Source organism: Poecilia latipinna, unplaced genomic scaffold (assembly GCF_001443285.1).
Source record: "Poecilia latipinna isolate Pla-1442-1.1 unplaced genomic scaffold, P_latipinna-1.0 Scaffold1275, whole genome shotgun sequence".
Lineage (NCBI taxonomy): Eukaryota > Metazoa > Chordata > Actinopteri > Cyprinodontiformes > Poeciliidae > Poecilia > Poecilia latipinna.
In genome coordinates this window covers 149,552-175,012 of record NW_015113891.1, presented here as the reverse complement: position 1 = coordinate 175,012, position 25,461 = coordinate 149,552, and the positions used below count along the sequence as shown (strand labels likewise).

Genomic DNA, 25,461 nt, shown 5'->3' with positions numbered 1-25,461 from the left:
ATTTGTCAGGAGGATTGTAGATAATAGATGTGTCATGCCACCGTAACGACAGTCATGCTACAAAAACAAGAACACAGAAGTATTATGGTCTACATGTGACGGCAACGTCAGGGACTTCTCATATTCCTGGGTAGAACTGCATGATAAAAGCATTTCCTTCAAAAGAAAAGTTCTGGCTAAAAGCCCGTTGTGGTCTGATGGAAACAAACTGGAACTTTTAGCCACAGTTACAGATGGAAAGTTTGGCACAAAAACACCACAGATCAGCAAATGAACACCAACCAAAGCGAAACATGGTGACCGAATCATTCTCTAGAGTTACTTTTCCCACAGATGATATGAGACTAGACTGCAGTTAAAGACATGAACATTTCCTCATGCTAGTTACATTTCACCCAAAACCTTCAGATGACAGAGAGAAACATGACAAAATCCAAAACAGAAACAATAAAACAGCTGATCTGACACAAGGGATAAACTAAGATGGCAAGAAGGAGAATAGAAGTAAAGAAAGAAGCAACAGAAACATAAAACTAAAAGTCCAAAGATCTATGGATTATAACAGAAAACTGAAGATGAAGAAGAATTTTATTTTTCACCATCCAAATAAATCAGTAAAAGACCAGCTTCACAGTTTTGCACGGTGTGAAAAATCAGGTTCTACTCGATTTTATAAATTGTGAGACTGTGAGCACAGAGGGCCTGGGAATGTTTCCAGGACAAAAAGTTGGATGATATTAAACTCATATCAAAGAAAACTGAATGCTAGAAACGAATCAAGAAGAGATTCAACAAAGAGTTTAAGGTTGAGCACACTTATGCCTCAAGGTTGTTGCAGATTTTTTAAATTCTCTCAAGTTCTTAGTAGGATCACATAGAAAATTGTCACAAAAAAGGTGGAAAAAGCTTCAAAAAGCTTTTTTTATACAAACATTATGTGTTAAAAAAGTTGCAGTTTCAAAGGTTCCAACATTGAGGTGATGTTATGACTTAATCTCACGCTATGCCATGCAGACACTCTGTCTGCTTTGATAAAGATTCACAGTGTGAGTGAATGTTTGGAGTGACTGACATGGTAGGGAGGAGGGAGACATTTTCTGAATAAATAAGATGAAAACAATTTAAGCAAATTGGAGGCACCTATAGACATGATATGGAGCTCTGAGCATTCAGCCCTGGATGGTCAGATCATCACAAAGTATGCAAGGAAAAATGTGATGGTGAGACAATGGCAAAAAGTATGAAGGTAGAACTTTATAGATTTCACATCAGACAGTCTAATCTGAGATGAAATATATTCGACTTACACTTAATTTCTTCCTTTTTTGACTCTTTTAGCATAGATTTAGCATAGATTTTTTTAGATTTTCCATCATAAGTGACAAGATGAGAATGAACAACAGCAGTTTTAGCAAATATTTCCTTACAAAACGCAGTACCATACGTATTTGCTTTAAGTCATTTTGATAAAAATAAAAAATAAAACAATCTTTGTCTTACATGTGTGAAAGGCTTCACAAACTCTCATGTTGTTTTGCTACAAAATGTTTGACTTTCAGCCAGTTTAGCTGCTCAGACGTTGCTGATGCGAACGCTTACGGGGCCGTCTCTGACTCGGCCTCGGTCTTCGCCTCGCTGCTCCCTGTAGCTCTGCTCCAGACGAATCTTCTCCGGGTCTGTCACCTCAGACACGGGTCCGCCTCCGTTGCTCTGGTACTCGTGTTGCGAACTGGACGATTTGAAGATGGGGGTCGTCTTGGTCTTCGCCACTTTGTCAAAGAAGGAAAAGTCCGCTACGTATTTGCCAGACTGGGAGAGAGAGACGACGGGGGGGAACTCGTAACCCCAGAGGATCTCGTCTGGCAGGTAGGAGGTGCGGACCTGGCAAGTGGCGGAGGTCGGCTCTATTGTGGCACTCATGATCACCAAGAGTTCAAAGTCAGCCAACACTGGATCTGTCCATCCACCACCTGATAAAGGAACATTAGCAGGTTAGCTAAAAAGGATGAGGAGAAACTGGTAAAGAGACAAGAAGGAATCAACACTGATCTTAGGGTGCTATGGATTTTCTCCAACTTCCTCTCAGAGTCCAAAGAAATTTATACTTATATTTGTATATTTTTACCTTTTAAGTGTCACTTTTGCAGGCAGCAAAAGAAGCTTTTCATCATACAGGAAAACATGTTTCTATTGTGACCAATGAATATTAAACTTTAATGCAAGGTTCATGGCCCATCCTAAACTGTCATTAGGTCTGAGTTTGTGCATGCATGATTGTTTGCTTTTGCTTTATCCTGTGAAGGACTGACAACCAGAGATGACTTCTGGCTCTACAAACCCTGCAAGGATTCAGCCAGTTCAGAAATGCATGAATAAGAAAGCAAATAAAAATGGGAGTTGAAGTAAATCTAGGAACATCCAACATGTAAAACGTATCAATAGATCTCCTCTAAATTCTTTTCCCATAAATGGAAAGATCTTCTACAAAAATGTGTTGCGCATTAAAGAAGTGAAGAGTGAGATGAAGTTTATATATAAAACACACTAACAGAGGAAGTCAAGGCTGATGCACTTCAACAGTCCACTAACCACCAAAAAAAGATTATTTTTATCTTCCCTTTTGCAAGTTCATTGCCCAACTTCTTCCTTTTGAACGCTTGCATCTGGTAGTAAATACAATCATTTAGTCATGTGTCACCCATTAATCAAACTCAAACCATCACTGCACAAAAACTAAATTTGCAGAGCATTGTGTTAAACAGGCATAAGGCAGGTGTAGGCTTAGAGGAAAAGAACGTCGGGACAAAGTTCCTGATCAGAGTACAGGAATGAAGGGTGAATCCATCTATTGGGGTTTAAAACTGAATTAGAGATCAAGGTTACCAATAAATTTACAAAACTGGCAACTTTTCTTCTGTTCTTGGCAATCACATATTTATAGTTGTTTTCTTCAGTATGTGAAGGCTGGTGAACATTCATTCACTGCTACTTCAATATTGCAAATGTTTCAGAAATGAAACAATAACGCTGTAGCTTAAACTTAATGTTATGCTGTGCAGACACTTTAAGTGTCACACTCTTGACCAAGGAGCCCTATTAAAATTTTGGTCTACTTCTGCTGTGAATGTAGCTTTTGAGAGCGTAGCAATGTTCCTTTCAGTTCTCATTTCTTAACAGCTAATGGAAAAATGGTTTTGTTGCCTAAGCAACAGGGTTTCTTAAGAGCACAGCCCTCAAAAGCCTCGAGACGTAACAAAACACCCTCAACATGTGGTAATACCAACAAAGTATTTTTTTTTTGACCAAGCTCACCCTTGGCGGCCCAGGCTCTCAGGGGGCTGGTGTCGTCGATGATGTGGTAGAAGATGAGGGGAAGGATGAGGAAGGGGCTTTCGCTGGAAGTGTCCACCTGGAAGGGCACGTTCCTCTGGTCCATACGAACTGTTTCACCTTCCTTTGTCAGGGACGTCTGCAGGAGTTTCCCTGTCACCTAAATGAAATGGCACACACTGCTTGTTTTGGTTTGACTCATTCTCATTTTGAAGAATTGCACAGCAAAAGAATTCAACTCTGCATGGAAATATTTGTTAAAAATCCACAAATCCAACAGTGAGTCAACGAAATATTAGTCTTTGACTCATTTTGTTCCTGTTTGTCTGAGAGTTGCATGTGCACCGACCTGGCATCCGAGAAGAAGACTCTTGCGCATGTTGGCCACCCGGATCATCAGGCAGGGTTGGCCTTCATAGGTCGATACAACAGCATGCTGGCTAAACTTCACCGTCTCACTTCGTTTCTTTGGCCGTGCAATCTGACCGGGAAAAGCTCAGTTTTTATTTTTCTCAGGTATTTTCAGTTAATTGTCTTCCTCTTAGACAAATCAGGATTCAGTGTCTTGCAAACATATTTACACTCCTGGAACCTTTTCTTATTACCAGGAGAGTTTACAGAGTTTACATGAAGTAAAAATTATACATGTTTTCGAACTGCAAACAGCTCTGGTCAGATGAGACCAAAGGAAAACTGCAGAGTCAAGCTACTTTTTTCTATCGAGCTTCTCACACTTGGAATATGATGCAGAGTGACATAAGGGACATTTCATTTCTAATCTCATTTAAAAAAACATCTTAAAAACTCTTGGAAAGTCAAAAATATCAGTGTTGATTACATGCAAATTTGTAAAGATTTTAAAGTTGTTTTATGCCTTTCTTAATACATCCACATCTCAATAGAAATTCACCTCTTGTCTATAATTGTATGCATTTACATGAAAATTTTCATTAATGCATATTGTCCCATTATTAAAAAATAAACTTTAATTTGAACTTAAAGTTCATATATGTGGCCCAATAGTGGCAAAAATGAACAATACGCATTCATTTGTTCCATTGAATGGTGGCAATGTTATTCTATGGGACAACTTTTCTTTATCAGGGACATTGAAGCTGGTCAAACTTAATCAAATGGAGCAAAGTGCAGAAAAGATTCGCGATTGGGCCAAGAGTCGACAAAAAGTGGAAAACTACAAGGGGTATGAATACTTTTGGCCTGTGCATCCCAACTGTTTGGATCATTGGATTGGACACCTTGTCATCCCACATTTCTCTATTCAGTTAATGACCTTGGCCAGGAAGCTGCCGGTGATGAAGATTTCCAGGAGCATGGTGATGACCAGCTGCAGGATGAGGAGGATGATGGCAGCCGGGCATTCCTCTGTGATGCATCGGAAACCATAACCGATGGTTGTCTGGGACTCCAGAGAGAAGAGGAAGGCTGCTGTGAGGGTCTGCATCTGCATCACACAGGGCATGTGGTTGGATGGCGGATCGAACTCTGGAAAGAAAACGACAGCTCATCAAGGCTGTGGTAAAGCAGCAGACGTTTCTTTGTTTAATGCCTACATTATCTGGTGGACTCTTGTAATGCCAAACAGTGGAAACATGAGTCATCAGAAGAGGAGGAGGAGGTGTGCTTTTCTTTATTATTTTGTGAGGATAACGTATTTGTATTGCACTCGTGTGTTTTTTGGTTTTACAGGAAATAAAACCAGAAGCTTCACTTCTTTGTAACTGTCAAAACGTCTTTATGTGCATGTATGAAGGGCTGCAAAGTAGAGCACTCTTCACACTGCAAAAACACAAAATCTTACCAAGTAATTCTGATCTGGCTTGCAGTGCAAATATCTCAGGACAATTGAAATAAGACAAGCTGTCTTAACAGTAACTTTTTAGCTACTTATAGAGGCTTATTTTAAGTAAATAAATCCTTAATACTGATGAAGAAGTACTAGTTCTATTGGCAGATAAATTAACTTATAACCTGAGAAAGATGTCTTACTATAAATGAAATAATCTGCCAAGGGAACATGCACTTTTTCATCAATATTAAATAATTATTTACTGAAAACAAGCCTCCATATCTTGCTAAAAAGTTACTCTTTAGTAAGGTTCAAATGTACTAAGTTATTTGCATTAGAAACTGGACCAAAAACACTTTGTAAGATTTTCTGTTTTTGCAGTGCACCCATGTTTTCATGTCTAATGATTTTATCATGTTAACAGTTTATCTATTTTCCGGCTTTAGATAAAAAAGTGCATCATGTTGATTCTGTTGCACAAACAGAAGGTGAAAAAAGCAGAAACGGATCAGACTATCAGTTCACACCATTCAAACTCTACAGATCTTCGTCTTTGCTTCACAGCGTAGCAACATCCGCTCTTACTTAACACAGTTTTTTACTATCTCACTTTTTATTTGAATTTTCCCACCTCTATAGTCCTGCAACAATGCTCTCAGTTTTGCTCACCTTATTTTGTCACTCATTTTGCTGAGCTGCAAAGAGACTGTTGCAAAACAAGTGAGGTTTAAACAGGAAAAAATAACTCTGACACTGAAACCATCAAGGACGGTTTTAGTGTCAAATTTTAGTGTATTTGTGTCAAAAGGCCTTTGAGTCAAAGCTGTATGGTAGGTTACAACTTCAGCACCTGATTCTCCATTAGTCATGATTTAAGGGAGGTTTTAAGAGATCTGAATCAGGGTGGTGAGTTATTGTTTCTCTGAAGTACAATCACCTTTTCCCATAAAAATAAAAAAATGAAATCATTGGTGCATAAATTTCATGGGAATTTTCTGCAAGCTATAACCATGTTCCTGTTTAGTGAACTATTATATTAAAATGACTTTGGGGCAGTGAGGGGATTTTAGATCATAGGTCAAAAGTGTTTAGATCATAGGTCAAAATTACTTTATAGTTCACTGAAAAAGATAGGTTCAAATATTTGAACCTAAGATTCAGTTCCCCTCTCTCTGATGACAACCGCTTCAGACGAGGCAGTTTTATTCTTTCTCTTCACCACACCCTTCCTCTCTCGTATTTATTCATAGATATGTGCAGCTCTGGTCTTAACTCAGCAAAACCTCGCCTTCTTACATTCTTAAAGGTGGCCTATTATGCTTCCTTGAACAGGTTAGGATAGATCTATGTGCTATCTAAACATGTCCATTACATTTTTTGCACAAAATCACTCATATAATGAGATTTTATTCTTTTCAGTTCTACCTGCTTCAATACTTAGCTAACTAACTGGTTTAATACAAACCAAAAGTAGTGTGAATGTAAAATCTAAAGCAAAGATTATCATCTATTTTATGTTTTAGGCCTGTTTTAGCTGCTAAGAGTACAAAGCAACTTCAAATGTTGGGGGCGGCGTACCCTAAAAATTTTGCATGAAAACCTTCTACCCCAAGGCAAAACAGTGAAAATGTGTCACATATGGGGTTCCCAGCTCAACTAAGAACATATCAGCAAAACCACAAAGCAAATTGAGGTCATGAAGTGGCTAAGGCAATCTGAACTTCAGACCCAATCAGTGAAGGGAGGCAACAATGACAGCTAAAGGGGGAGTGGGCCAAGACTCCAACTGAGAGGTACTCCAAGTCTGAAGACTGATTACAGGGAAGATCTTCCAGCTCTGACTGCCAAAAAGCTTGTTGTAGCTGTGAGACTAAATACCTGTTCCACTCAGCAGCATGCAAATAAACATTTAATTTTACATTTGTGTGTTAAATCTGAATTTTCTTGGCTGATATTCTTTTATTTTAATTAGATAAATAAACACCTCACCTTAAATCTGTTAGGAGTAAAATAAGATTCTACATTCCCCAGATGTAAAAACGTCCTACGGCCCTGCATACTTTTGTGAGAACTGGAACTATAATATATGTTTTATGATTAACAATAACTAAGGAATGTCTTCATCATAAAATGTATAATCTTACATATATAAACATCTATATATAAATACATATATGTAAACCTTTTCAGTTAGCTTACTTTTTCACTAATTGAAAAAAAGTACTTTTTAACTTTGATATGCATATAGATAGAAAGATAGATATAGTCTTTGTCTCTTTAAGATGCTTGCATTTGTCTGTTCAGAAGCTTCAGGTCTTGTTTTGATAAAAAAAAAAAAATTTCTTCAGTTGCATTTTCTAGTTGACTCATTATGAAACTCGTAATGACACCCTAACTGAGCTGAAAGTTTCTAGAGTACTGAATCAAAGTTTAACTGAAGAATTTGACTTTATTCACAACTTAAACTGTGCTTGTTCATAAAAAAAAGGCAGGAAATCTTCACAGAAATGTCTGAAATGTAGCCTGATACTGCGGGATAAACCCTGATGTTACTTCTTAGCAAAATCCTGCCCTCAGATGGAATAGATATGGAAACTCTGTGGTGCATGGGTGATCTGAGGGGGGTGTTAAACTGTAAAGGTACTTTTTTTTTTATAAAACCTCTGCTCTCTCACCCAGCAGGTCTCCATGCACCAAAGCCACGAGGTACCACACAACCCCAAACAGAAACCAGGTCCCCGCAAACGTTGCTGTAAACAGGAAGAACTTGTAGCGCCAAGGCATTTCAAGAAAAGTTGTCCAGAGGTCACGCATATAGAGAGCATTCCTCCCACTGACGTGCTCGATGCGCATGTTGCTTCGGCCATCTTTGGACAGGATGCGTCTCCTCTTCCGCACAGTCCCGCCTCCAACAGAAGCGCCGCCGCCCAGCAATGGCTTCAGAACATCGGTTTGGGTCTGAGAGTGGCAAACCTTTTGAGGGGAAGAGCTGCGAGAGCAGGGTGGGGTAGCAGAAGTCATCTGTGAAAAACAAACAGGGAAAAATGAAGTTGAAGTCTAACTTCCCTAGATTGATTCACGATCTATTTCATCTCTATAACAAACTTTAATGACACCAGCAGAACTATGACACATGAGTAGACACAAAAGTACTGGTTTACTGTTAAAGTTCAGTGGAAACCACAAACGTTTAACTGCACATCACTTCCCAGCAGAGAAATTCTTCCTCAAAATTAAATATATCTGTTACATACATAGAAATATCTAAACTTACCAGAACACATTATTTAAATTACATTTTGTGTTGTTGCTTTGATTTTATTTTGTTTTAAAGTCTGGGAAAACCACATTTATATTCAAGCAAAAAGTTAGATTTGGAAATTTTTGAGGTGTAAAGCTGTCATGGGAAAAAACAGTTTTTCTTCTGAATTTGATATCTGTAGCCACGATCAAATGATACCATCACAGGAAGAAGATCTCGTTCTGCAAACATTGTAAAATTTTAGCATGTACTCATTCTCTGCAAATGCAAATGTAATAGGATGAACTCTCTACAAGTTTGAAAAGTAAATTCATCCTCAGTGTTAATATATAAGATTAATGACAGTGAGACATTTTCTCAATAGGCAAATTGTGTGCTTCTGTTGACGACCACAAACATATTAGCAAACCCAAACCACACAGTCGAGATAAACAAGCAGAAAAACAGATGTATAATGTCGAGACTAAATTCTACAATGTCTGCAGAAGAGGAGACCTGGAGTTTGCATTTTTAAGAGTTTTATTTCTACTAGCATGTTAAAACTATGAAAATCCATTACTTTTACATAAAGTTTTCCATAAACCCTCTGAATACGCTCTTCAGAGGAAATGAAAAAAGTGAAAAGTAAAATTAAACAGAAAACCATGCATGGGGACACAGCTACAATGCTTAACAGGAAACATTTTAATCATAGCTGCAGAATATTTCACCTAGTTTTGCATGAAAATCAGTGAACAGTTCAAAAGCCTTTCTCTTGCATGGGTGTGGCTGTTGCATGGCGTGTGCTTTGCAGATCATTTCTTCATCAGACTCAAGTGTTTTGCTTTATACTTTGCCACCTTCTGCTTCACTAGTGGAAGTTCAAAGAAAGCCAAGAAAGTATCTTATCGACTACATGAGACCTTCACAAGTTAAAGTAATTTTGAAGATATAAATGGACAACTATAAAACTGTCAAAATGTTTAAATATTGGCTGCAGTCATTTATCTACTGACGCTGACATCATGTATCACTGTCTTTATTAATGTAAGTCTCCCGGTTTGTCCTATAGATAACTGATGGATGTACTAACTGCTCAATAGTTTGATTTGCAATTTGTGACTTTTATTTAATAAAGCAGTGCATGATAGAAGAATCTACAGATGGGAAGGTGGAGATAATATTTATATTCTGAATGTCGCTCAGTGAATGATTGGTAGATGTAGTAAAAGCTGAATGTGCTAAGGAGGATAAAGATTTACAGCTGCAGAGAGGTTTAAAACAAAAGAAAGTAACATCAGATATCTGGAGCTCAAAAAACTGCTTCATTTGTAGAAGTCTTGTTTTTTATCTTTCACTGTCATCAAAGACCTAGATTGTTATAACTAGGCCTTCTTATCATTGGTGACTCATTTCCGTTTAGTTTGGTGCCATGAACACCCTTTCTGAGGTTTTCTGTGAACTTTTGATGCTACAGTGCACAGCTAGCTGGCGGAAATATGGAAGGCCAGAAGAGTCGAGATAAATAGATGAATGAGGGACGAATGAGACAGGTGCAGCAACAGTTAGTTGCTGTTTTATTCCTGTCTTTTTAAAATAATTTTATTGTTTTATTTAATTGTACTACTAATTAACTTTTCACCAACATATTTCCTCCTGAGTTGACAAAACAGCTTGATAATCTAGCAGAAACATGTTTGTAACTTTGTAAATATAACGTTTTTCATTTATTGCATAACATAAGCCTACTTATATGAGCTGTCTGCAGTCATTAACATAAACACACCCTATATATGCTACCTTAGAATAAATTAAATATACCAAGTATTATAAAAGCAGTTTGATTTTTATGCAGTTTCTATCTCTGTGTGATTCAGTATCAACAAGGTCATAACTTAATTTGGATATGGAACTCACATTTTGCTATTTCATCACAAGTAAAAACAGTGTTTCTTCTGCTATCCTCATCCTCCATCTGTCTTCCTTTCTCTTGCACATTTTCTTAGTAAAACCACACTTTCCCTCTTAAATTGAGCTTCATGTCACAGACAGTAAATCTCTAGTTTTTAGAGCAACACATGTGTAGGACGGAAATGTTGGGGGTGAATTAGCCCACCAGGGAATGATGCTGTAATGTCATGTTCCATATTTAAGGGTAAATTGACCATGAATGACACTGCAGTGCTCTGAGTGCCACCAAGTGGTCACTTTATTGCTGAATTACACAGAAAATATAATGCCATCAGTTTCATTTTCAGTTTTAAGCATCCAGCATCCTGAGGTGAGCAAGTCGCTATTAGCGCAGCCATTGCTGTAATATATAAATAGCTGTAAAAAGCAAATAACATTTATTATGAATTGATGCTGTATGAAGTTAGTAGTTGTGTAAATTCTGCAGCAGTGGTTTAAATGTGCTTTTATGTAAAACGTAAGAGCTGCTGCTCTCATGCTGCCACTAGAGTAAATTAAACCAGGCGAAGAAGCAACATGGTGTGCTATTCTTGAAAAACTTAAACATTAAGAGACATTAAGTAAGAAAAATATAATTAAAATGATCAAAAGTGTTGAGAGCATTTCCAAAACACAGCATGAAACACTTGCCAGGGTAAAACCTTTGGTTCTATGATTACAATTTGCTTAGCTTGTCATCAGTCTCATCATATTTTTTTTTCTATTTAGAGTTCACGGTGTGTTTGCTGGAAACATCTGTTTATATTACTTTACAGTAGAACTTAGTTCATGCATCAAAGATTTAAATTCAATCAGGATGAACTTGGATTTTAGTCAAGTAGTTGCATCAACTGTTTAAAGAAAACTATTAATAAACTGCAATTAATTAAGATTTTTGCTTGTTCTAATTATTAATCACAATTAGTTTACTGTGAATATTTGAGCAGTATCTTATTTAACATATGCATCTTGCAGTCGTTTAAAAGCAAATCCACCCAAGTCACAGGAGTGTCTTATGCTGCCAGTGGTGTTCACTCCTGTAAAGTCAAGACTGTAATCCACTCCTTTCACCCACAGGCTGTTACTGTTTTCTCCACACATTTCAGCGGCATTCAACAGTCCCCAGAGGCCAAAGAAGAGGACACCCACAGGGGAGTAAGATAATGAGAAGGAAAGAAAAGTGAAAGGAGCAGAATAAGATGCATTAGCCCAACAAAGCGCCCACACAGAGACTCATTTGTGACTCCGAGGGGAGAAGAGACAACTGAACGCATCAGTTAAGGTGCTAATCTTTGGCAAAACTAGGACTTTTACCTAGATAAGGTTTGTTTTTAAGAAGCTTTCTATTTACTCTAGGTGGAGACATTTAGTTGGACAAAGAGTTGATTCCTAAGTAGAAACTCGAGATAGCAGCACTGAGAGTGAGAAGTCTTAAACTTCTTCTGCACTTTTAGGCTACAATGTCTCTGAAATTTTCTCATGCAAACAATGTTTAGTTTTTGTTTGGTCACAGCACTTTTGGTCAAATTTAACAATTATATCTCTGAGCACTGTTTCAGTGTAAAATGTTTTTTATGTGAGTGGGAGGTTTCTGTCGGGTCTTTTTGTGGGTTATGGAAACAGTACAACGTTCAAAACCCTGGATTTTGAAAAGAACATTTCCGTTGTGGTGAGACCTATTTAAAGGCGAGGAAAGGTGTTTTCCCAAAACTGATGGCAGTTTTTAATCTTGTGATAAGCAATGCATTAAAAATGACACAGATAAGAAAATGAATAATTAGAGGTAAAGTATTGAAAATAGAAATTAAACTCTTTGGAAACATGTTAGACTAGAGAGCCCTTGAAATTGATTTATTTAAAATGTATTTCTGTTTTATTAATTTTACATATTTTTATGCATAGCTACACTGCTGTTAAAAAATAATATTTGACATATCTTGATTACATGAATTACCTTGACACTGTGATTACTTACTTGTATAAATAGCAAACCTGCTAATATTCTCAAAACTCTCCCTCAAAATCAACATTAAGGAGAAGTTAGCAGCAGCTGGCACTGCTGCACTTTGCTCATATAAAAATAGACGTGACCTCTGCAAACCAAACCCATTGTTTTGTTTAATTTTATAGTTTTACGATGCTCAGTCTAGAATATTTAAATGATTAATCCCAGATTTTTGCTTCCCTGGGTTACAAATATGGCATGACACAGATTATCTGTATTAACATGAGAATGGTGTCAAAACAGGTTTCCTGCTCACATAGACTGATTTGGCTACTGAAAAATATCTATGCTGCTAAATTTTCTAACCTTCTATAAAACTCAATTGTTCCGTCTGCAGTTTGATTCCCAATTCTGAGATTTTTTCTGCATGTCTGTCTTCCACCTTATTTCTTTCATTCCTGTCTGATCTACTGTGAAAACCTTTTTTTAAAAAAATTTCTGTCCTATCACAACAAACATAAACCTGTAGAGTCTGATGAGACAAAGACTGAGCTTTTCAACTTCTACACACTCAGGGCGGATCTGGCATTGAACAAACAATGAATATGTTAATGAGCATTTTATCTCTACTATTAAGTATGGTGGAGGATCTGTGATGCTGTGGGTTTGACCCAAAATATATGGCTGAATCCACAGAGAAATGGTTTACTGGACAAAATCTACCTTATTCTGGGGTCATCTCAGTCTCTGGACCAAAAACTTATAGAAAACTTGGTTTAAGTGAAGAACCCACAAGAGAATAAAACTCTAAATGATTCAGAGAGACTATGCAAAAACCAAGTTAAAGCAGATCTCTTAGATGGAGATAGAAACAAAATTGTTTGGATTAGTGCTAATCTAAAATGTGGTGTTTTTAGGTTAGCTTATGCTAGTATATAGGGGTTTAAAAAAAGCTATATGTAAATTAAAACACTAAATATAAAAATAGACACCCCAACATTAATTTTCTTTTTCTATTCTTAATTTCTCATTGTAATAAGTTATAATTTAATGTGATTCCGCTTACAACCGCTAGGGGGCGCGTGTTCACCGTTAGCATAGAGAAAGTTGGGCACAGAGAAGAAGAATAAACCTTCCTGTTAGATGCTAATGGAAACTCAACGTCTGTGTCTCATCTTTTCTATATCACAGGTCAGTAAATTGTAATTTGATGCTGGTTACCTTTAGGAGTTGAAGAAGTTATTGAATGGAGACTCAACTAATGACTCACTTCATGCAATTTGTGATTATTGTGTAGAAAACGGCTCATATTTCTGGAAGCTAGTTAAGGCTAATACTAGCAGACTTTGTACATGTATATTGAGCTAACTGAGTAGCGCTAGCTTCACTTTTAACTTATTGTATTTTACACATTTTAAAACGGTTCTCACATAAATTACATTATTTTGGTCTCCTTAATTGGACATTGCATATTTATTGCAAAAACCTGAAAAACCATATTGTTATGACTTTCAGTAAGTAGGTAATGGCTGCCTATGTGTGAAGTTTAGTAAAGTGACGCATGATTAAAGAAACATTACACCTTTTTCATTTCTGTAGTCAGTTTTTTCTGTAAGAGATAAAATACTGTTAAACTGTTAAAACAATGGATACAGTTAAAAGCTAAAAAAGTATATTTTATTTGTACATAATAAAAGTTGTAAAAGCTATTAAAATAATTAGAAGCAAATTCATATCTTTATTTTGTTAGTTAAAAACACAAAAGGTCTGAGAAAAAAGGACACAGATTTTGAGTTAAAAGCACTACCTAAAAAATGTATATGTTTAGAGAATTAAAAACCATCTGTGAATAGATTTTGTCATTTGATAAAATTCATGATGTTAAATGGAGCATGTTAAAATAATTCTTGTTCGGTTTAAAGGAATATTACAGCCATTTGTGATGCACTGAATCAAAGTGCTACTTATTGCAGCTACTCAGTGATACCTGGAGCATTTAATATTAATCATTTGATAAGCTTTGTATGTAGAGTATGTTCATTAAGAAGAATAAACCTTCCTGTTGAATGTTAAAGGAAGCTTAATGTGTGCATCTCATTTTTTCTGTATCACAGCATCACACATTGAGAGAATAAAATAACTACATTACCCTCAGCCCATCAAGGTTCTGTTGGGAAAGTTAATAAAATGCACTTCCGATCATTTAAGATTGACTCTTATTCTGCATATCTGCTTATGAAAATATTAAATAGGATGAAATTATTGGCCATGAGTAAGGTGGCTTGTAATTTTCCTCAGCAAGTGTTTGTGCTTGTGTGTTCATACTCCAATGTAAAGTAATTGCCCAGAAAAGAGCGAGTACGTCCACACACTTAATGAAATTGTGCATTTGGAATCCCGAGCGTGGCTTACATAACCAGTCACTTTTAATTACATTGCTTTGCTGTGATTATGCAAGAGTGAGCTTCGTAATTACAATGACACCATTGAAAGTGTCTCACTCTGTCAACTCTGACTCACCCTCACCCAGTTTTCGCTTGTCGCCTGAACTCAGCACGGCGCTCACGTGTTCGTGGAGGAAAAACAAAATCCACCTGGGCCGTGTATCAGATAACTGATGGAGCTAATGGAAGCAAATGGGATCAACCTTCCCCCGCTGCCTGTATCCGGTTTCCATGGCAACGCTAATGTACACCCCTGCTTCAAATGAAGAAGAAAAAAAAACTGAATTAAAACTTTCGTCTTTGGGCCAGACAATGGAGTGCTGGATGTTTTCCTGATCTCCCTCCCCTCTTCTTTTCTTTTCTTTTATCTTTCTCTCTCCTTTTCCTCTCCCTCTCTCTCGCTGCCTCTCTCCTCTGTGTACACAGGAATGCTTTGTTGGGAACTGAGATAAAAGAGACAAAAGATGCCATTCACAGAAACGACTGTGTCCATCTGCGTGTGTGTGGACGTGTGTGAGAGGGAAAGCAGTTGCACGCATTAGTCCTTTTTTCTTTTGCATATCTTATGTTACTGTATGAATGTCTTTTCTTGCAAAAATATTTTTGTTTTAGTCAGATTGAAAGTGTTTTATCCTTGATTTTGAGGTGGAAAAACACCAGACTTTGTTTTGGGATGGTGTAGGATGTGGTTGAAGGTTAATGTGAGGAATTTTTAAAGATGTGTGCATGAAAGATAGAGTGAGAGAACATTATAAAGGAAAAGAAAGAGTAAAAAGATCTGTGACAAAAGCCCTCATTAATATTCTGAGCTGAGAAGTAATCCTCCTCCGCCTCTCTTTTTCTCCCCCCTTCTCGCTTTTGGATGCACTCACACACCCTGGCATGTTTTCTTTCATTTCCACAACAGCTTGTTTTCCTCTCACCTTTACTTTCCTTGACTCACGTGAACTCTGCATTACAAGAGCGTCATAATTTATCAAATTCTCTCCGATTTAAAACTTTTTAAAATAAATATTAAGCACTTAGATGTACTTCCTCCCACTTCCTGTGAATCACATGCAAAAACAGCTTGTTTTGCGAGAAACATAAGCAGTGAGAACGCCAGTAAACATGCTTATAATGTAGCTACAGATATTAAATTCACACCGGATGGAGGTTACAACCAAAGTAATGTACACACACTCAGAGATCAAAACAAATCAGCTGCTAAACAAGACAGACATTAAGTACTGAGTAAACATGCTCCTTATCTGTGCAAATTGATATCAACTCGTTTAGACCTATAATAAGGTTACTCATCACCAAGGCAACACACCATTAGCATTTTATGCTCAGTAACAGCAAACAACCCATCTAAAGTCTTTGCTACATTATTGTTGCAAAACATACTGATGACTTTGGCAATAGATACTTAATCTTCTAATTATTACTGTGAACATAAGTTGGAGCTTTAATCAGGAAATAAACAACATAATTTCATTATAAATCAGCCACCACCAGGTGATAATCAAAGATCTTTAGGAAAGGACTAACAAAAATACAAGAAGAGCAAAGAACCACCTGCAGAGAGATTCAGAAAAACGTGGAATTACATGGATGTAATGAATGCGTAAGACTCCACTTCTGAAGAAAAGGAAATTTGAAAATAATTTAAAGTTTGCTTCAGAATATTTTGACAAGCCTATGAAATGCTGGTAGAAAACATAACAAATGGACTGTTTGGATTCCACTGACAGGACCGATTGGATCAGAAATGCTCCTGCATGTCATCCAAAAACCTGGATCCCAGCAGTGAAGTCTGAAGATGGGAAAATCATGATGCAGAGCAGCTTTGTTGCTGTTATAATGTAGAATGGTTGAATGTAGAAATGTACCAGAAGAAGATGATTTTTTGTTTCATTAAGACAATGACCCCAAAAAGACAACCAATGAAACTCTCTACTGAGATTAGAGAATGAAAACAAAGCTGCTATAATGAGCCAGTCGGTTAAATTCAGTTGAAAATTTATAAAAAAGTACTAAAGACCAGATTCTGTAGCAGATATTTGCTGAATCTTTAAACATTTTGTGTGGAAAAATGGTTAAAAATCACACCAGAACTACTCTATTAATTAGTTTTGTCTTCAACAAAAGTTTCTCTATGAAGTAATTTCAGCCAGTGCAAAACGTGATTGAGTTTAGCTGATTCCACTACGTTTCTCAATTTTTAAAGAAAGTTTTGCTTTTGGTGTAGATTTATCTTTGAAATATATATTTATTTTAAATCTATGTTGGTGTATAATGGGTTCTGATGTGTTTTATGTGAAAGTTTCTTCCCACAGTTTCTTATTCCAAGCTGCCGACTCTCTGAACCCAAATACAGTGGAGGAACATTTTCAACTTGGCTCAGTTCACTGCTTAGTGCTGAAACCAAAGCATGAGCTTTGGACAATTCAGCCATTGTAAAGAAAACAGTGTCTATTTTCTGTTTTACTCTTTATAATGCCACTTATTGTCCTGCTTTTGCATCAAATTCTTGCAAAAATATCATGAATTCTAAAAAATGTGGCAATATCACCACTTTTTATAGAATGTCAAATAAATTCAGATTCAACTTCATAATGTTTTAAATGTACACAAAGAATGTATTTAAAAATATGTGTACAGAGTATAGTAACCATATTAAATTTCTCTAATAGAATCAAATAAAAAAATGAAGGCAAATGAGCAAGTAGGATTTTGAGGGAATATTATCACCTGCAAAAAATGAGAATCACATCAGTTTGATTTCTCCACCCACTCTTGATTTATTCCTTCAGTTTTATTGAGCTATGCTGATAAATGAATTTTCTTACCTTCTCAGAGCAGACTGTAAGCTAATTGTCACGTGCAGAGAGGATTTTGGAGCCCAGAGCCTCAGCCTTTTGCTCTACATGTCTTCTCTGTTGTCATACGCATGCTCACAGGACACCCTGTAATTCTGCAGCCTGCGTCCCACGATACTGTACACCACTTGAGCAGAATTATGGGGCCTCTCATTGGCTCGTTTGGGCTCCCGTTTCGGACCCGAAGCCCGCCGTCTCACTGCCCGTAATTTCCTCCCAAAGTGGCAGGACTTGGCTTTTATAAAAGGCCTCCCTCTCTCAGTTCCCTCTTTCCCTTCGAGTCCCTCTCTCACTCACCCTGAATTCCTGTTGTGTACGGATTATGTCCTGTGTAATTGCTGCAATAACTGATCATCGTTCCCTGGTGGGCCAGTTCACCCCCAAGATATCAAATGTACTGCACTGCCCATTCATACTGTACATCATTGTCAGGGAAGAATGGGCTTGAATCTGCATCTGTGGACTTCATTTGCATTTTATGGTAATGCATATGATTATATTTTACTTTAAAAGTGTTAGTGTTTGCTTAAAACTTCCTGCACACATGCAAAGAAGCACATGTTTTGGATGTTCCATGTGCGCAGGCCAACACACGGCTCCCCAACAAAAAAACCCTGCACACACACATACACACACACTTCCGCTCATGCACAAAGATGGAACCACAAAACCCCTTTTCGGCAACCCACAGAGCCCCCTATTCACACTTTCTGTGGCCGGCGTTTGCTGTGTCCAAGAGCATCTGTACCGAGCGTCCTGTGAGGCTCCAGCACATAAAGGAGGGACGGCCGTGAGGTGAATACAAGTCCTCCTCCTGCACCAGGACAGGGTGACAAAGCACTATTTCAACGAAAAGAGGGGAGCAGATGAAGACCACCTGCCAAATGAAGGGCTTCTGTGACACTGCATGGTTCAAAGTGCAGTATAAGCATGGTTTAGCTCCACATCCTGTATCATTGGACCACTCTTTACCAACAGCACTCTGGGGTGGTTTTACCGAAAAAGTGCAGGAAGTGGAAAGTGTTTCAGTTCTCATGGTAAACAATTTATAGAAAACTTTTCATTTCTATACTGCTCAGACACGCAATGAGGGATTCAAGTGATAGACCAACAAAGAGTAATTTATAACTGTGGATTGGAAAAAAGGTGATAAATGTATTTCAAATTTTTTTATGAATAAAATCTGAACATAATAATTTGCACAAATGCATTTCTGTCGAAACCCTGTGGAGTCAATACTTTGCAGACGCTTTTTGTTACAATTAGATTTCAAGTAAAATGGAGCATAATTTCTAAAGTCTTGCAGCAGATTCCCAGATGAATTTAGGCATGGGCTTTGACTGGGCCACTGCAGCACCTTGATTTAAACCATTTCATTGTTGATTTGGTTTAGATTTATTGCCTTGATGGAAGCTGAACCATCAAGATTTCCTCCAGAGTTACCCTGTGTTTCACTGCATTCATCTGCAGCATGATGCTGCCACCGCCATGCTTTGCTGTGGTGATGATGTGTTTACACTGATTTGTTACTTGTGTTTTTCAGGTTGACCAGGAAGTGTTATTTCACTGAACTCTTTCTTCCACATATTTGCTCTTTTCCTACTTTACTTGCAGGCTTCTTTGGCTGTTATTTTGAAATAACTTCCTTCTTGCCACTCTTCAATTAAAATAAGATTTGGGTAGAGAATGTCTAATTGTTTTCCTGTTAACAGACTTTCCAACCTGACTGGGGGATTTCTGCAGCTTGTTGAGATTTACCATAAGCCAGGGTTTCTTCCTCGTGGTCTTCAGGCCCACTATCCTGCATGTTTTAGGTGTTTTCCTGTCTCACACCTAAATGAGTGAGTAATTAATATTCTTCTGAAGTACTTGATGTCATGCTGAGGAAGCAATACAATCATTTTAATCAGTTGTGTTGGAGCAGTGACACATCTACAACATGAATGATTCAGAGTTAATAAACACTGTTATAAGCATGTTGTTTCTTGTCTGATAAAGATTTATAGTTGTCCCGTACTCTTCCTATTTTCAGATTATGGATTAAACAAAGCATTCTGTAAGGGTTACAGAGCTTGTTGTATTGCTTTATTATCGACACGTTTTACTGCCAGAGCTTGGAAATAAATTCAGGAGCAGTTTCTTAGATGCAAAACTTGTTAAAACAAGAAAACATTCTTATTTTAATAAGATTTAAATCTCATTAAAACCAAAATATCTTCTCATTTAAATAAGAAAGTTGTATCAGTAAAGCAGCAACACCTCTGAGAAGACAGTCAGAGAAAACTATCAGATCGTATTTTTATATCTTAGTGTAACGAGCGACTTTCTCGTTATAATGTTATGACAAGATTTTTATCTTGTTAAAACATGAAAGTTTCTCCTTTCAACAAGATGCTGCTCCTGAATTAAACATTTTCATACTTTATAACCTTTATGTTTCTCCACAACTTTCTCCTTGACTTGTCTGCTGTGTTTGTTGGTCTTCATGATGCTGTTTGTTCTCTAAGTTTCTCTAATAAACCTCTAAAGCCTTCGCAGGTCAGCTGGATTCATACTGACATTAAATTACACACAGGTAGACTCTGTTCACCTGCTGGGCACAATTACTTTAGATTCAGGAGTATCTCTACACACATTCACAGTAAGTGTAGAGAAGTACTATGGGTATAAATGCTTTTACGTGAAACTGTGCATGGGGGCCTCACTAAAATCAAGCACAAGGTAAAACTGCGTCATATTTCCTCTGTCGGTTGAACCTTCATTACAGGAAGTTACTCAAAGTGGTTCTTTCTGAGAAACCCTCCCACCATCACTCATAAAGGCCACCTGTCATTAACTGTGAACTTGAGTCAAGTTTCTGTGAGTAAAATATGAAATATATTCAGAGCAACGGCTTCCTTTAGAGCTAATGTATTTTCGACTATAAATTCATAAGAAAATCACACAATCTAAAGGTTTTGTAGATGATTCAAGCAGATCTGATGTTTCTAAATCTCTACACTGTTACAGCATCTGCTGATAATATGAAGTACAGCTGTTTTGATATGAAACTGTCACTAAAATGTTGCATTTTGTGGTTAATGTGGCGCCACCTGGACTTTTGAAGGAAAACTACGTGCTATTGAGCAACAAGCACCTTGCTTTGATAAAACTATGAGCAGAAAAACGTAAGGTGAGAACTTCTCCGTGACTCTCCGCTGCGGTCGCAGAGCTCGGTACACCCAAGAAACGTATGCATGTACGCAGCTAAACCAGCCAGTTTCAGTTTTCTTTCTCTTGTGGTTCATGTCCCCTGAATTCACAATGACTCATAAAACACACAACTTCATCTGGATTTTTACTCCCCTTGTCGGATTCAGTGCATCAAAATTTTTCAGTGATGTTATTTGCTGGAAAAGTCCTCAAAGTAAGAGAATACATGAATAAATTCAGTTTTTTTATCACACACACAAAAAAGTGGGTAACACTTTATTTGAAGGGGGTTGAATAAGACTCATGACACTTTTAATACAAAGTTGACATTATTCAAAATGTCTTTGTTATGACAACTTGACATTAACCAATAAATCATTACTGATATAAATTTGTTATAAAATAATTATTGATTTCACTTTAAAAATTAGGTAACTTTATGTTATTAAAGGTAAAGTTTAAACAGTAATGATTTCTTGGTTAATGTCAAGTTGTCATAACAAAGACATTTTGAATAATGTCAACTTTGTATTAAAAATGTCATAATTTACCGAATGACGCTTTATGACAACAGTCATAAATATTCATGAAGGCTTATTCATGTTTATGACAGGTGTTATGTCATGTTTATGAAAGTGTCATGACAGTCTTATTCACCCCCTTCAAATAAAGTGTTACCGAAAAGGGTTATTCAGCTGTCCAAAACTCTCAGCATGAAGTGTATCTCTCGTCTTGTACAGAGGCATCATGCCTGTCCTCTGTTTGTCCATCAATGCAGAGAGGATCACCATGGCTGACCTTTCCTCCATCCATGTACAAGCTAGTAGGGCAGTTAACGTCTCAGCAGACCCCACACATTCTGGACACAAACCGCTTAGACTTTTAACTTCGGGTTACAACAGAAGCAGCCCCCACAGAGACATCTTCTTCTCTGATGGGCACTTAACAGTCCCATGATCACTCAGTTTGAATAAATGCACAGAGGCACTTATTCAAACTTGTTTTCTTCTTCTGTAAAAACACTATATTTATGCAGAATATACAAAGCTGTATATTCCACCATTTTAGAAACTTATATTTACTTTTAAAATATCTGTACACTGGGGAAAAAAGTAGAACCAAAGTCAAATTTCCTGTTTTTTTTATTTGCTTTCTTGTTGTTGTTTTTAACAAACCTAACTTGTGATAAGGTCACAATGTGGGTGTTGTGTTTTTTGTTTGTTTTTCTCAGTTTAGGTGTCATTTCATTACAAATTGTGACACTTGAAAAACCCAACATGTTGCTTTTTCTGGAATATACTCACATGTGATCACGTTTTCATGTGCTTGTGAGATCAGCGTGGTTTTTACCATCAGGCCTGAAAAAGAAACGTTTACCACATCCTGTGTTCATGAAGTGAAGGGAAAATGGACTCTGTTTGAGAGTGTTTGTGTTTTCTGGGGTCAGCCAGTGCTTTTGGCTCTGAAGGCGCTGTTGGTGGAGTTACCTCTGTTTTATTCTTGCCTAAAAACTCTTTTCTCTGCCTCTCTCTGCAGTCTTTCACCCAGTCTGTTCTGTTCTCTTGCATATAAATTTTCTGTTTCGCCTGTCGTTTCGCTTCCTTCCTGTTCTGATTTAAGTCGGCCAGCTGGTAAAAGCAGAGACATCATTACGTAAAGAGTTGCGTGGACCATTTGCAAATCTAAAATAAAATTCACGTTTATTTGTTTTATTTATTGGTCTCTTAGATGAAATAAAGTAATTGAAAATGACAAATTAAAATGAAATGAGTGCAGTTTTCAGTAATGCTGGTAAACTGCAGCCCCTAAAATCTTTTAAAAGTTTTTAAAAGTATAAATACTAACTTTAAACATGATACACATTCATTGTCTTCTAAATGAATGAATTTCACAATTCCATTTTCTTGCGCTGCTCTAATTTGACCACCAGAGGGAAGCAGATATCAGTTTTTCAAGAGCAGTCCTTGAACTGAGACTCTGTCACAGTGATTCTAAATTAAAGCTCATGGTTCAGGTTTGTTTTATGTTTTTTCTTTGTGAAATAAACTTAATTAGGTTGACCTGAGAGGAGAGACTCATTTTCAGAATTGGGTTGGTATTAATTAATGGACAAAAGTTTACAAAACATTTCCTAAAATAGAGGTGCTTAGAAATTTTAGAAATTAAGCATGAATACCTATGGATAAAACTGTTTTATTTAATAAACAGTGCTAATTATTTAAATTAAAATGATCTGAATTTTTTATTTTTTGTTTTTTTGACATGTTGCTAGTTTTTAAAATTAAATACATGTTTTTACATTTTTCTCAACCTGCAGCACCTTTTAGTAAAATGTGTCTATAAAACCTTCAAAAATGCAGGCAGGTGTAATTGATTTAACATGATTTGATTGTGACTGAATTGAACTGAAATTAATTGATTTCAATTAAATAAAATTTTACTAACTGTAACTGAGTTGAATTTAACTAAGCAGACTTCAATAAGACCTGAAAAATAATCTAATTAAAGTGAATTAAATAGATTTATGGGGCCTTTGACCGAGTTTAATCACATTTATTCAGTTAAACAAATTAAATTGAACCACATACATATAAAATGCCTTTAGATCGTATTAAAAAAAATAATACAGTCTACCTGTGATTTGGCCTGATCATTTCAGCATTTTATTTTTATTTTAGTACAACAGGAGCTTGAAAGCAGATCAACAACATTTAAAACTTGCATTTATTTTTAGATGCTTAACTAATATTGAAAATTCTGTCTTGTAAAAGACTTCTAAAGAAATGTTTGCTAAATTATGACATAAATGAAAGAAAATAAATTTAACAGACAAGAGTGCCGCTGCTCAAACTATGAATATATTTATCCAGGTAGAAATGACTGTCTGGTATCCATGTGCAAAGAAGCTCAGCTGGTAGAAAGGATGAGATGAAATGAGGAGCATTTCCTTCTGTGAGGCTAAAGCACAGGATCTGGATATCCTGAGAGTAAAAGAGAAAACAAATGGCTTGAGCATCAGCACAACCTCCAGGCAATCAGTTCTTCCATCAGAGGAATCCATTGCGTGCAGAAGAAAAATACTGTCAGGAGCAAACGTTGGAGAAGATTTATGGCTTAATGTCTAGTTGGATTCCTTTTCAGTGCTGCAGCGAACTGAATGCATATATTGATTCATGCAACACAATAAGTTAAGACAAGGATGATATGTAGAAAAAACTATAAGGAAGCTCAAAATTATTACAAATTTAGATTCAGATTTTATTTTCATGTCACAAAAAATGTGTTTAATAGGAAACTAGACAAAAATCTTTCAATACTTTGTGTTGTTTATATGTTATTTTGAAAATTGATGTGTTGAAAATGATTTACAGCCTTCCTAGTAATCAATGGAAATCTCTTCGTTGTCATAACAGAAATCAATCTCTTCTTATAATTACTGAGCTGTGTTTTTTTGTTTCTATTATTTTGAATATTTATATCTTTGGTGATGATATCTAAGTCTCTGAGGTTGGAAGGCCTCATTGCCATCACCCTAATTTTTAGCTCCCTCCACAGATTTAAGTCAGAGAAAAATTTTGTAAATTTAAAAGTTTACTTTAAATGTATATCTACCAGAGGAAAGAATAATTTAGGTTATAGTATTTCCACATTTCCTCTTGTAATTGTTTAAAGTGGTTTTGATTGATTCAAGCTTTTTAGTTATTTCACTCTGTTTTAGTCCATGTAGCTCAGGGAACAGTTTGTGCTACACGAGTTTCACAAGTGGAGGACAAAACAAGAGATTTCAGCACTTAAACTTCTTCTAAAGCTGTTTTCTGTCTGCTTGTCTTTGAAGTCAAGCATTTTTCATACAGTCAATAAAAAATTAAAGAATAAATTGAGTCTTGGTGACAGTTTGTTGTGACTAAAGATGCATTAAAATGCTTTGTTGTTTGTTTTGCTTTGTCAGAAAATTTTATTTTCTGACAAAGCAATTGTCACAGACTTATTCTTTGAGTCTGTGAGCCCTTTTAATTGTCTGAACAACTAAAATAATAAAAATAATTGATCTAGAAATGGTCTGTTACTGGACTAAAAATGAAGTTAAAAAAAAAGCAGTGTAAGACTTTTACAAAAACAGAACTGTTCGTTCTGATATTTCTTGGCATTCCTGCAGGTTCTAAAGCTCACAGTCTGTACTTGTGCCCGAAAGCAACATTTGTTATGAGGAAATTTCAGATCAAACATTCAGAATGTATTTTATGCCTCTTGGCCTCCCAGGTGAGTGAAAACAAAATGTTCCTCATCTTCTATTTGCAGTACACGGCTTGCAGGTCACTGTGAGCCACACTAATCAAACAGAGCAGGGAAGTCAGTCAGTGCTGATTTTCTCACCATGATTTCAATGAAATATTCTACAATGTTATACCTTAATTGTCTGGTTTCAGTTTTTCTTGAAAGATGCAGTCATGTGATAGAAAAGTTTCAATTTCTTTGTTGTTTACATACAAAACATAAATCTGCTGCTCTGTAGCTGTCAGCAGGTGTTCCACAAGGATCTGTTCTCTGCCCACTGCTATTTCATTTTTATTGCAGCTGATTTCAACCCATATTTTTTATTGAAACATGCGTCTGTTTGCTGATGATCCAGTAACTTATACCAATGTTTGCAGTGTAATGTAAGCTCCAAATAATATAAAGTCTATACT

General features: G+C 36.6%; 1 protein-coding gene and 1 long non-coding RNA gene across 2 annotated transcripts; one reads left to right on the top strand and one right to left on the bottom strand.

Moving 5' to 3' along the window:
• Positions 1-570: 570 nt before the first annotated feature.
• Positions 571-17,814, bottom strand: LOC106961177 (ATP-sensitive inward rectifier potassium channel 10-like). The gene is made up of 6 exons (XM_015054726.1): positions 17,552-17,814; positions 7,813-8,158; positions 4,622-4,833; positions 3,680-3,811; positions 3,313-3,490; positions 571-1,970 (listed from the first exon to the last, which is right to left on the bottom strand). Exons 2-6 carry the CDS (start codon positions 8,156-8,158, stop codon positions 1,573-1,575), a joined length of 1,266 nt encoding a protein of 421 aa, XP_014910212.1. The 5' UTR covers positions 17,552-17,814; the 3' UTR covers positions 571-1,572.
• LOC106961178 (uncharacterized) lies at positions 4,840-23,710 on the top strand. The gene is made up of 3 exons (XR_001427723.1): positions 4,840-6,223; positions 16,934-16,946; positions 23,696-23,710. It is a non-coding gene; the product is annotated as an uncharacterized LOC106961178 (long non-coding RNA).
• Positions 23,711-25,461: the final 1,751 nt, after the last annotated feature.

Excerpts from the sequence above, each read along its gene's own strand:
- LOC106961177 (XM_015054726.1), bottom strand. The coding sequence starts at position 8,158 with ATGACTTCTGCTACCCCACCCTGCTCTCGCAGCTCTTCCCCTCAAAAG. Across the intron at positions 4,834-7,812 it reads GGTGCATGGAGACCTGCTGG|AGTTCGATCCGCCATCCAAC; the intron begins GTGAGAGAGCAG and ends TTTTCTTTCCAG. Across the intron at positions 1,971-3,312 it reads GAGAGCCTGGGCCGCCAAGG|GTGGTGGATGGACAGATCCA; the intron begins GTGAGCTTGGTC and ends TTCCTTTATCAG.